At 50.6% G+C, this 12,268-nt stretch overlaps 1 protein-coding gene across 4 annotated transcripts in view; it reads right to left on the bottom strand.

Annotated features, from left to right (window-relative positions):
* dgki (diacylglycerol kinase, iota) overlaps nucleotides 1-12,268 on the bottom strand; it is a 41,705-nt gene that overhangs the window by 10,776 nt on the left and 18,661 nt on the right. The window contains exons 3-21 of one of the 4 annotated variants that reach the window (XM_049007068.1): nucleotides 11,361-11,456; nucleotides 10,710-10,784; nucleotides 10,540-10,599; nucleotides 9,877-9,945; nucleotides 9,690-9,758; nucleotides 9,490-9,606; nucleotides 8,398-8,472; nucleotides 7,840-7,935; nucleotides 7,674-7,756; nucleotides 7,264-7,324; nucleotides 6,375-6,488; nucleotides 4,111-4,236; nucleotides 3,933-4,011; nucleotides 3,509-3,564; nucleotides 3,353-3,415; nucleotides 2,868-2,941; nucleotides 2,588-2,699; nucleotides 2,307-2,506; nucleotides 1,562-1,624 (exon numbers count right to left, since the gene is read on the bottom strand). In XM_049007068.1, coding sequence (XP_048863025.1) covers nucleotides 1,562-1,624; nucleotides 2,307-2,506; nucleotides 2,588-2,699; nucleotides 2,868-2,941; nucleotides 3,353-3,415; nucleotides 3,509-3,564; nucleotides 3,933-4,011; nucleotides 4,111-4,236; nucleotides 6,375-6,488; nucleotides 7,264-7,324; nucleotides 7,674-7,756; nucleotides 7,840-7,935; nucleotides 8,398-8,472; nucleotides 9,490-9,606; nucleotides 9,690-9,758; nucleotides 9,877-9,945; nucleotides 10,540-10,599; nucleotides 10,710-10,784; nucleotides 11,361-11,456 — 1,688 coding nt within the window. The remainder of the gene's footprint in view (nucleotides 1-1,561; nucleotides 1,625-2,306; nucleotides 2,507-2,587; nucleotides 2,700-2,867; nucleotides 2,942-3,352; nucleotides 3,416-3,508; nucleotides 3,565-3,932; nucleotides 4,012-4,110; nucleotides 4,237-6,374; nucleotides 6,489-7,263; nucleotides 7,325-7,673; nucleotides 7,757-7,839; nucleotides 7,936-8,397; nucleotides 8,473-9,489; nucleotides 9,607-9,689; nucleotides 9,759-9,876; nucleotides 9,946-10,539; nucleotides 10,600-10,709; nucleotides 10,785-11,360; nucleotides 11,457-12,268) is intronic. The other 3 variants (XM_049007069.1, XM_049007070.1, XM_049007071.1) reach the window with 3 other exon arrangements.

Below are 12,268 nucleotides of genomic sequence, written 5' to 3'. Positions count from 1 at the left end.
TGCAGCTCACAGAAACTCAAGCGCCATTCGCCGCTTTCAAACATGCGATGCCACACACAAGAGGGAGAACGTTCCAGGACCAGTCTTCATGAATAATCGGGTATCTCTCCTCTGTAGGAAACCTTTATGCATTAACGAAATGTTCTGCTTAAGATGCTAAGCGGAATGCCAAATGAGAAGCTCAGGGGAACGCTCCCAGAATGTTGGCTGTTTGCTGGGTCACGTCGCGTCCCGCCGAGCTCTGGGCCTGCCGCACAGCGCCGCCCCTGCGGCTCGTGTGAAGCGGGGTGGTTTGATTGCCATCAAAGCTGGGAAAACACGGTCCACATGGTAACTGCTACTGAACCAGCGCTTCACTGTGAAACAGGAGCAGGGTGGCTAAAGAAGGCAGACACACACACACACACACACACACACACACACACACAGGTGTGTAATTATTTCTTTGTGGGGACTCTCCATCCACTTCTATGGCCAAAACTTTAATCACAACATGACGATCTTAACCCCTACCCAGCCCTAACCTTAAGCATAAGTAACCAAACAAAATACAAGACTCTTGGCATTTTTAAAAAATGGTCCCCACAACATAAAAAAGCAGGTTTTTATTATTAAATAATAATAATTCATTATTATTTAGTTTGTGTACCTATCTAAATGGGGAAAAACCCTAATCCCAATCACGACACCCTTAACCTCTACCCATCCCTAACCTTAACCATTAGTAACCGACCCAAATACAAGACTTTTGGGATTTTTACTTTTTCGATTGCATTCACAGATTTTTATAAAACTGAGGTTATCCAAATGGGGAAAGAAATTTCAGGTTTTACTACACTCTGGGGACAATTTGGTCCTCTAATATGATCTATGCAAATCCACACACACACACACACACACACATACGAAACAAGCTGACAGGATCATACACTGGCAGACGCCAGCACGTGCCCTCACACAGACAAACACGCAAGGTAGCCACCTGCATCATATTCTACACACACCAATGCACACACATGCGTGCAGACATACTTGTGCTTTTTTGCATTGGTGTGTGACGACATAAAACGAAACAGTAAAAAGAAAGCGGCGATTTCCTCCAGTGAGAGCGAGACCTGTTAGCATCACCGCAGCGCGCGGCTAGCGTTCCGCAGGCAGAGCAGGAGGGTTGTGTGTCATATGGGGTCTGCGGCAGCACACACTCCGCCAGCACCGAAAACCTGCATTTTAATCGCCTCTCAGCACACTCCGTGAAACAGATGGCGGCCACGGTAACATAGTGGTCAGGCGCTCGAACACACTGTCTGACTCATCGCTGCGCACACAGGATGTTTGTGCGTACACACACTCACGCGCCTGTGTGCGTGCACTGTTCCCTGCACTACATTAATCAGGTAATTTATCTGTCATACAATGACGGCTGACACACAAACCCCTCGCCCCTGCTTGTCCGCCCCTGCCCGGAAGAGCCACGGAGAGAGCAGAAAATGCCCAAGCCAGCAGTTACTGTGCCCCGCCCCCACCCAGCCCTGCCCCGCCCTCCCGGGTTAGAGATACTCACATGGAGAAGGAGTCAGGGGGAGCGGAGAGACGACGGAGGTCGGCGGCACACACTTTCTGAATGCTGCGCAAACCCAGAGGCACAGATTGACAACCAGCGCAGGCAATGGGGGGGGGCAGACAGGCAGCCAGTAGAGGGACAGACGCAAAGGGGGCAGGGGGGTTAGTGAAGGTGACGAGAGGAAAAGAGAGAGACACCATGACAGTGGCGTGACCCACAAACAGGTCAACAACACACAGGGAGCAGGTTACCGGTGCGGTGAAACCGAGAGGAGAATACGGACAAAGGTCAAAAGGTCGGCCAGGTAAATCAGTCTGTCACCCCCCCCCCCCCCACCCATAAAAATACCACACTGCTGTTTGTGGATGTTACAGTCAGCACGGCGCCATTTCATGCTGTGTGTCTGGACGTGCATTTTTTTAAGTCTTACTTGTACAAAATATGAAGGCCATACCTGAAAAACAAGCCCCCAATCCTGTTCTTTGTGCATGTCAGATTTCGTATGGTTTTTGTTTTGCTTTTCAGCTTAATGCCCTTTAGGGATCATTTACAAGATAGCAAGTCAGCATACGATAAGAAAACGTGTGTAGGGGAATGTATGCGTACGTGTGTGTGTGTGTGTGTGTGTACGCGTGTGTGTGTGTGTGTGTGTGTACGCGTGTGTGTGTGTGTGTGTGTGTACGCGTGTGTGTGTGTGTGTGTACGCGTGTGTGTGTGTGTGTGTGTACGTACGTGTGTGACTCACTCGTTGAGCAGAGGGACAGAGGTCCTCCTCTTGCTCTTCTGCACCATGTTGGCTTGGTTCCTGAGCGAGATGCGAAGGGTGGATGGGGCCAGTCTGCATGGCTCCCCATCCACCTGCACCGGCATCGTCTTGAAAGTGGTGAGAGTCACCTCCCGACATTGGTGCAGCCGCTCACCGTGCCCGCCCACCTGGAGCGCCGCCTGGTGGACGCAGAGGGTGCCAGTGAACGCGGGGCGGCCTGGCGGATGAAGACACGGCCCATGACGGTCGCACCCACTCACCAGAGAGGCCATGGTGAAGCCGATGACTTCGATGCAGCCGTCGTCATGCCGCTGAGGCTCAAACTCACGGTGGTCACCGGTATTACCCCACGGCATAGTACCCGCACAGTACCTGGGGGGCAGAAACACCTTCACTACAGGCACAGCGGGCACACGCAACCGAAAGGCGGCAAGAGTGACTGAGACAGCGCATTGCAAAAACCCATCAGCAGATGGCGTAGTCGCTAATGAGCCGGACCCAGCAAGGGTACAGGGGTGGTTCGGAGGGTGGTTTTTGCACCTGGGAATGTTCAAGAACACGATGCATTGGAACTTCAGCTCCTGGATCTTGGGGGTGAGGTCCGTTCCATCACACTGAGGGGAACGAGGGAAGGATAAGAAAAAAAAAAGAAGAAGATGGTCCTTGTAATTTGGATCTTCAGTTTTTCTTCTTTAAAATGTAAAAATAAACAGGAGATCTCAGAAAAATGACAGCTGAAATCTAAAAATGCATTCTATCATCTCCAAAATACTTTCAAATCATAGGTACCTATATTCATGGATGCATGATTATAAATACTTTCAACCTCCTTAACCTAGTCAACTTCTTGACAGCCGTATTTTTGTAATGGGCTATTTGCTTCCCTTGTACACCGTTATTGACAAAAGCGTCCGTTAAATAAACTTGAAGCAAATGTCAATATTACTGCTATTCTAATAAACGGGTTTGCAGAATGTGCGGGAATTTGGCTGCCCCCTAGTGGGGACCTTCAGCGCTGCGCTCACCACCACACGGACGTGCTTGGCCAGGTCCCTGGAGCTCCTCTGCAGGAAGTCGGTGAAGGCAGCCTAGAGGGACGTGACAAACAGAGCAGCTGCTGGGTCACAGCGCCGCACCTAGGCCCCCAGAGCTACACGGTCAGTGATTCACACCCCACTCACCCCTGCGTAGAACATCTTGTTGCGGAAACGGCTGTTGAATTTTTCAGGGTTGGCCTCTGCGGAGGGCAAGGGGAGGAGACGTCATGCTGGGCCGGACTTCCCGTGCGGATTTTTCTACCATCTGAGGCCGTGTTTGTGCCTCAAATTGGACTGTTCCCAACACCACCCACCCTCGCCTCATAAAAAGTGACAGATCGCATTAATTTGAGGCTCTGAGCATTTCTCTGGTAATCCGCCACGTCTACCGAGCGAGTTGCTGCCAAGCACTCAGGAGGGGCCGGGCGCCCCTCTCTCCGCACCTGTAAGGTAGGCCCTGGGATGTCACGTTCTCAGCCACCGCGAGGGCGTCATGCGGGGCGAGGGGGTTCTGACCCACAGTGACACCAACATCCCGATCGCCCCCCGATCTTCCCCAGACACTCACCTCGGGACTCGTGGAATTCCAGGGTGACGTGAGCGTCGAACCCCAAGCTGAAGTAGTTATTGAAGACATTCAGCGGCAGCTGTGAATGAAGGAACGCATACGGAGGGGGAGAGAGTTACACATCGGGGAGGCCCTCCTGACACCCGTCTGTGGCCTGATGCTCTGGATGCGAGGTCACCTTCTGAGAGCCCTCGTCTCCTGGGGAGAGCTTCCTCTCCACCTGGAGGTTCCAGCGATCCAGCTGCACCACCGTACCCTCCTCCACCTGACACAGGATCTTAGACACTGGCTCGTCCGTGTAGCCCTGGGGAAGGGAGGGGAACAGGACCGGGACCGTAGGTAGAGGGCTATAGGTACCATATGCTTAAGACACATTATTAGAGTTTAGAAACCCATCTACAGTGCTCATGGAAAGTCTAGGAATGCTTAATTCAGTAAAAGAAATTGCAAATTTATTGGGTTCCTGACATTACTTCATTCATTTACAAAAAATATACATCACATGAGAAACAACCAGTAATTTTAAGTAAAACATTCATTGTGAGTAGTAATAAATCAAAATCAAAACCCAAGCTCTAAAAGAGTTCATTGACAAGCAGTCTCATTGGGGGCTTTTTAGTTAGTGACACCTCTGCGATAACATAAAACACCAAACATCCTTTGGGACACTAAACAACGCAATGACTACAATCGCAATTAATAGAAAAATGGGAAGGACAGAACCGTCAGTCAAAAAAATTACGACATTAAAAGGAAAATGGGAATATTACTTCTGAAAGGACCTTCGTTATGAAACCAATATATTTGCAACCATGTTAAAGAACTAAGCAAACGTCCCAAGACATTCCGTGAGCACTGTATGCATGTTACATATATAGGATTTTAGTGTAAGCTGGAGACGCATGATACCATCCAGCTCAGAGCCCTGCTTAACCACTCACTTGCAGGAGAGCTAAACTCTGACTGGAATAAAAAGCCCAACCCGGACCCAAGTGTGCAGAAATAAATCGTGGGGGAACGTGGCCTGTTTATTTAAAACCGAGGGGATCCTGCTCACTACCAGCCGGAGACAAGCCTGCGACAGGGACTCTGCAAGCCTCCACAGTGAACTGGGGGCAGCATCAAGGAGTGACGTTTAGAAGAGAAATCGATGTGTGTTTAGTACAAGACAGCTCTACTTGCGGTGGTTTAAAACCACGGCACTGTTACATCACAGTTATTTAGTGGATACTTTTGTCCAAAGCAACATACAAGCGAGAGAGCAGGATCAGACAGTGCCTGGAGTAGTGGGGCTAAAGACCTTGGTCAAGGGTCCAACGATAACGCCACTTTACTAAGAAATGGGATCTGAACCAACAACCTGCTGGTGTATCTGATCACAGATATACTGTCCTAACCTGCAGAGTCACCCACCGCCCACGCTGAACCTTCAAATTGTATAAAGCAGATTTATGGTGGTGGGTGGGGGACTCTTCAACATTACAGTGCCCATTGCAGTTCAACTAATTTCAGAGAGAGAGAGATTGCAGACACCCAGGTTGCCGATGTCCGCCCCCGCAGAGGAGTACCAGAGGATCCATGAGAGCATAATTAAGGGTATTTGAAAAGCCTCCATTTAAAACGAATTAAGCGAAAATTACAATGACAGAAAAGTCTTTCCGGCGACATCCATCCCATATTTTTCAAGAGGCTGGTCTCACGGAAACGAAAGGGGGCTGGTAACCAGCTGGAGCCTAACCCCCCCAGCGCCGTCGAGAGCCTTTAACGTCCTGTTTGTTTAAACACGTGTGACACTGTGGTTGTCACGCTCCCTTTATACCTTTAATGCCAGAAAGAGCGGCGATGACATTTATCTCTGCTCATTAATGAATGCAAACAGAGTAAATAACAATTAAAACACCAGGATCTGCCAAGCTCCCGTGATCCCCACCTTGGACCCCCCCCCCCCCCAGAGATGATTCTGTATATTTAGTATGCAATTTACTCTAATGGGGGCAGAGGGGTCACTGGTTTTGATCACAGTTGCCGTAAAGGCTCTAACCACACAGCCACATCGCCCCCTGCTGACTTGCCTGTGCGACAATTCATTCATCTCAGGGATGTAGGAATACACATGGAAGTGACTCTGAAGAGAGGACCTACTTTGAACCCCAGCTTGGTGTACATGTGGAGTTGGCACAGTGGTGACTCGGACGTGTTCCCTAGTGTCACGTGACTGTGTGTGTGGCGAGTGGCCGGTGACAGACTTGCGTCCTGCCTAACGTGGACCCCAGGTTTTCCAGAACTGCTATGACCTGACCTGCAACACCAGCTACTGCAGACTGAAGGATCCAACGGAAGACAACACAAATGGGTCCAAAAGACACCAGTTATCCATAAACCAATGCCAAATTCTTCCTTAGGGCAAACGGAAAATTTCTGCAGTGCAATCTGTCTGCTCACCCCTCCCCAGTTCAGGGTGCGTGCCAGGTCATTTCCTGTCCCGAGAGGAAGAACAGCAACGGGGGGCTGTGGGTTCATCTGAAGCTCATCGAGGGCTGAAAGGATCCAGCCCACCTGGAGGACAGAGTCAGAATCAGCCACCTCACTACAGCACTTACACACTATGGCCAACGGCAAGTACAGGAACCTGGTACATTAAAATGGGAACGTCCGGGGAAAAATTTAGAGAGCACTCTATACTTTTTTAAAAATCTGCATTTTTAAATCCTGTTCGCTTCTGCTGGCAGAAGGCTACACTGCGAGGCAGGCTGTTTCCAGGCTCAAAGTTTCTAAGACAGCAGTACACAAGAACGAGGTGAAGCAGGAGACACTGGCAATAACCAAAATCCAGCCAGGCAGAGGGCAGAGGCAACTTTCTAATGCTAGAGATGACCGTCGACTTATCCAACAGTGACTCAGAAATCGGAGGATGACCTCGAGTCACGTTCAAAAGGAATGGGTGCAGCTGTGAAGTGCACTGCTAGGACGATTCATATCAGGCTCCTTGAAGCAGGACTGTCCCATTAAGCAAGGAAGCAGCCCTTCATCAATGAGAAGCAAGGAAGAACCAGGCTGGAGTTTGCAAAAAAAAAAAATGTATATTTTACACAGGTGCTTTACACAGAAATTAGTGAAATTTTTGCTGTCGGCTCTTAATTTTCCAAAAAAATAAGGTCTAACTTTTTGCGTGATAATTAAAACGTGAACAGAGGAAATTTCCCTGATTTCTGCTTTTTTTCTCCTAATAGAAGAAGTTGCATGCAAATGAGCAGGATGGTCTGCTCCCACCCCCAGTGCTGGAGAGAGCCGTGATGTAACAGCTCAGCCCCCCCCCCCCCCCCGATCTTACCGTGCCATCACCCCCGCACGCCAGGATTCGGAGATTCGGCACTTTTCTGTACAGCTCCAGCCTGAGAGAGGAGAGCAGACGGTGAGTCAGGGAGCAGGTCTGGGGAACACGTCGTCTGACGCCTGGTCTACGGACCCAGCGGTACCAGGGTGGTCTGGTCCAGGGATACGGGCGGCGGCGTTTGGCAGAGGGTAAGCATGGCATTCAGGGTAAGGATGGAATTTTTATAAAACTAAGTTCTTCCTTTTGTGGACTGCAAAAAAGTCCACAGAATGTCAAAATAACAGGCTTTAATCACAGTATGATGCTTTTATCAGTATGATGCGACTGTGTGCTGAAAATGAGGAGGGGGGAAAAAAAAACGAGTGAGGAAGAGGAAGAGGGGAGGGCAGATCAGACCGGGTACTCACGCCTCCCGGGGCCCCCCCTGAGAGAGATCAAACACCTGCCGGGGGTTCAGAATCCACATGAACATCTGTAGCACTTTGGTGCCCTGTGAGGGAGGGGCAGGAGCAGGGTCAGTCTCCGGAGGTGGGCTTTGCAGATGAGTGACCCGCCCCCTCCCAGCAGGCCTACCTGGTTCCCGCCGCTCTTGGGGTTGACGAACACCAGCACGGGTTTTACGAGCGGAGAGGGCAGGGGCTTGATTATGAACGGGCGCCACTTGGAGTCCTGTCATGAGAGACGGTCGTACCGGTCACACATACACGGATGCAGACATACATATGCAGAAGGATCCACATGAACACACGCACTGTTACTGCGGCCATAGCCTGGAGTTGGGAGCCTTGGTTAGGTTTTATTCCCAGGACCAAGGCCCAACAACACAGCCCTGGTGGCATTTCAGGAAGCAGTTTATGCAGTAAGCAGAAAGGGGTGTGGCCTAATGGACACATACAATAAAGGGGCGTGGCCTCGTGACATACGATGGATACACTAAAAAGGGGGTGTGGCCAAATGGACACAAAATGAGTACAAGGAAAAGATGCGGCCTGCTCTTTATCTACACGCAGCAGCTGTCCAATGCTCAGCCTATTCCTGACCGCGTCTCTTCTCCGCCGGCTGTCATTCGGTCACGCCTTTTGGGGGGGGGGAGGGGGGGGGCAGGGGGGAGGTGAAAACAGGTTTACTCACATCAGTTCCCTTTTTGCTGGTCCTTCGTTTGAATGATGTCCGTTTTTTCCTTCGGCTCGAGTTTTTAAAAGAGCTCTGGGGGACAGGAGAGAGATGAGGCGCTGAGTAGGAGAACACCTGCACGGCCTCGGGACGGGGCTGGGGGGGGGGTGGGGGCGTGGCCTCACAGCCCACCTTCTACTACGCACGCTGCGGCTACTGATTACAGTAGAAAAGTTGGCATGCTGAAATCCACTATAAATAAAACTGATTGCAATTTAAAGCATACAGAAATATATAAATTGTTTAAAAAAAACAGTCTTTAGTGGTTCCCCGGGTATTTCCTAACATCACGCTGACTCATTTGTCTGATGCTTTCATCTGAAGCAACTTACAGGGAAAGTAGAGGAAATGGCTAACAGTTCACGTGGGGATCCTGGGATTTGAATCCACAACCTTTGTACTCTTACAAATTCTACTTGTTGAGCTACAGGAGCATAAACTGTCATGTGGAGAGCTTCTCCAGTTCCCTGTCTCCTAGCTACTGTCTTAAAGGGAAGCTCGATCCTGGTCAGAAGCTGGACCTCTACGCCCAGCTGCCCATCAAGCCATGAATCACAGCCCCCTTCCTGAGGGGCCTGAGTTCCCACGGAGAGGACAGGGCCTAGGACAGGACAGTGTCGGGTGTGGATCAGGGCCCATCAATACAAGTCATCAGACGGTGGCAACGCACGAGGCTTCCGCTGCGTTGCGCGTGTGAAAGCCGATGGCAGCAACGCGGCTACAGGTAAAGCGAAGTAATGGCAGCGAGGGGGCCACAGAAAAAGGTGGCATGGAGCACCAAGCACAAGGGGGAGGAGCCGGTCTCATGCGGCCACAGGGAGAGCCCACGACACGGCCTGCAGGGGGGGAGACTGCCAGTCTCCCAAGGACACGCACAGGCATCCCACTCTCACGCACTGGAACAAAGCTGTCAGACCACGCGCACACACACAGAGGCACACAAACACACGCTGACACATAAGCTCCCTTCCATAGCTGTCCTCACGCAGCCAGCCAGTCATACCCTGCGTGCTTATTGGCCGACCGCCACCTGTAGGGAGGGGTTTGTACCTGTGGCTTCCTGACTTTGACGATCCAGGAGGGTGGCACGATGACGCCGGCGTGGGCGCCCATGGAGCACGGCTCCTCGATCTGCTGCAGCATGAAGCACGTCACCTTGTTATGGAACTGGGTGAATAAACAGGTGGGGCGGAGGTCAAAGGAGGGCCCCAAAGGCATTGTGGGTATCTCTGCAGATAAACGGTACTCACTGCCTGCTTGCACCAGGAGCAACTAATGGCCACGATCTCCTTGCTGTGGAACAGTTTCTGGAGAAACCCCTGCAGATCCCAAGACAGAGCATTGCGGGAAGGTCCGTTATACACAGACGGGACAGGGGTATGTTCGCCTGTTGTTGCCATGGATACTGAAAGTACCGAGGCAGAGGGAGGGCCCTACCTTCCCGCACTGACGGCACTTGCCCTCTTGGCGGCGCCGATGGACCCAGTGGTGGCGCAGGGTGTTCTGCTGTGAGGTGTATACACACACACACACACACACACACACACACACACACACACACACACACACACACACACACACACACACACACACACAGAGAGCCGTAAGACGGCGCCTTGCTCAGTATATCCCCCACTGAAAGAAAAAAAAAATGCACCACTATAGCACCCACGCCCCCCCCCCCCCCCCCCCCCATAGACCCCAGTTGGCTGTGGGTTCAAGTCACACATGGTGGCTGGTCAGCTTTTTCACAAAGAACCAGGGACAGAGAGTGCACACACACAATCCCACACAAACTTGTAAGAAGGTAGGTAGGTAGAATTTACTGATTGCCAGAGGGGAATTCTTTCAGCAGGACCCCACTGTCAGAACTCTAATTGCAAAATGACACCCTTAACCCCCACCCAGCCCTAACCTTAACCCTAAGTGACCAAACAAAATACGAGGCTTTTGGCATTTTTAGTTTTTTGATTGTATTCACACCTGAAAAACTGGACCCCACAACATCAAAATAACAGGTTTTTATTACATTGTCCCCACAATGTAATATAAACATAATCCAGAAATACACACACACACACACGCACACAAAACACTTACGTCCCGCAGTGTGTAGCGAGACCCCCCCTCACGAAAGGTGGGCTTGCAGCGGAAGTTGATCTAAAGGACGGGAAGAGCAGGTCACATGACTGCCGCTGTATTCCACAACATTCCACAGGTGTCAAGGATACAGCGGATAAGGGGACGGGTGGGGGGTCTGCAGGGCCCACCTGCTCCAGCTGCTCCATGCAGGCTGTGTGCACCACTATCTTGCACGCTGCACATTTCCTCCGGGGTGCTGACTTCTTAAAGGGACAGACACACATGCACAAAGTTAACGGCCAGGGGGTGTCGCTCACGGGCCCACAGTACAAACTAGGCTCGCTTTTCCCATCAGTCCGCCCTGTGTGACATCATTCTCCCATTCTTTGGGAAGGCATAAGCATGACCCTCAAGGCTTTCTGCTTCAAGAATTCATCAGCTTTCTGAGCCAGCCGGACCGCCGTATCAGCTGTGACACATGACGCATAAATGTTGAAATATCAAAGACTCAACTACAATACAGTCAAGGGCCTTCACCAGATTTCGTTTTACACCGAGGTTTGGGGAAAGTCATTAATATTCATGAAAGAAGCGCTACCTGATTAGCCAATAAATGCCTTGGAAGATTTCACTGGCCAATCGGATAGTTTCTCTCATGAATATTAAAATGTTTCCCAAAACCATGCTGTAAAATGATATTTCACCCCCGACACGGGTATTCCGGCATGAGGAGCAATTCTTCTGTCAGTTCATTAGCTGGGAACGTTATTGTTACCCCCCCCCCCCCCCCCCCATATCCCCAGGCCCTGCGCCCTGCTCTGGGCCCGACAGACACTCACTGAGATCTTCACCACGCATGTCTCCTCTCCCAGGTAACACAGCTCTCCTGAGCAGTTGGTCTCCAGCCACAAGTGCTCACCATTCACCGCCGTCTCCTGCAGGTGACAGAAGCGATGTCACCACTCCGGAAAGACAGAGGCTGCACATGCCACAGCGGAGGCGACCGCGAAACCACAGCAAACCCTGAAACACGCTATTAATACACACACAGAAAGCACATGTGGTACCAAGGACAGTCTCACTATAGTGAGGCGGTAACCCACTTACACACGGATCAGACATACCACACCAGTCAAAAGTCTGGACACACCTGTTTTTAATGTATCTCTATTTTAACTGATACATATCTAAAATTGCAAGCTTAAAGAAAAGGGTTCAATATCTCAAAATTTGTTCAGATTTAGCCTCTTCAAAACAGCCCCCTTTTGCTTCAATGACAGCACTGAAGACTCTGCCAGCTTACAATATGTGGCCACCTGGACTGCTTCTCCTGAAGGAGTTTCCACAAGTTCTGGGCACAAGTTAGCGACTGTGCTTTTGCTCTGACGCATCCCAAGCCAGCTCTACAGTGTCACGATCCCAGGTCTAGGGATCGTGGGGCCCAGGTTACCAGGCAGAGCACCGTACCTCTTTCCCTGGTCACGAGATAATACTTACTACACAACCTCGAGATGTGCTTAGGGTCATTATTTTGTATTGACATTATTTTGAATAAGAAATGATTTTCTGTAGCTGTGTCCATTCTTTTGACTAGTAGTGTATAACACGAAGTGCAGGACACACACACACACACACACACACACACACACACACACCCCCACAAACACACACAGGAATCGAGACGGAAACTCTAACACCCACATGGACAGCGGCACTCAGATCAACTGCTTGTTCAAAGGCATTCAGT

This window comes from Brienomyrus brachyistius, chromosome 3 (genome assembly GCF_023856365.1).
Source record: "Brienomyrus brachyistius isolate T26 chromosome 3, BBRACH_0.4, whole genome shotgun sequence".
NCBI lineage: Eukaryota > Metazoa > Chordata > Actinopteri > Osteoglossiformes > Mormyridae > Brienomyrus > Brienomyrus brachyistius.
Note: the sequence above shows the minus strand (reverse complement) of the source record. Positions and strands in the feature narration are given on the sequence as shown.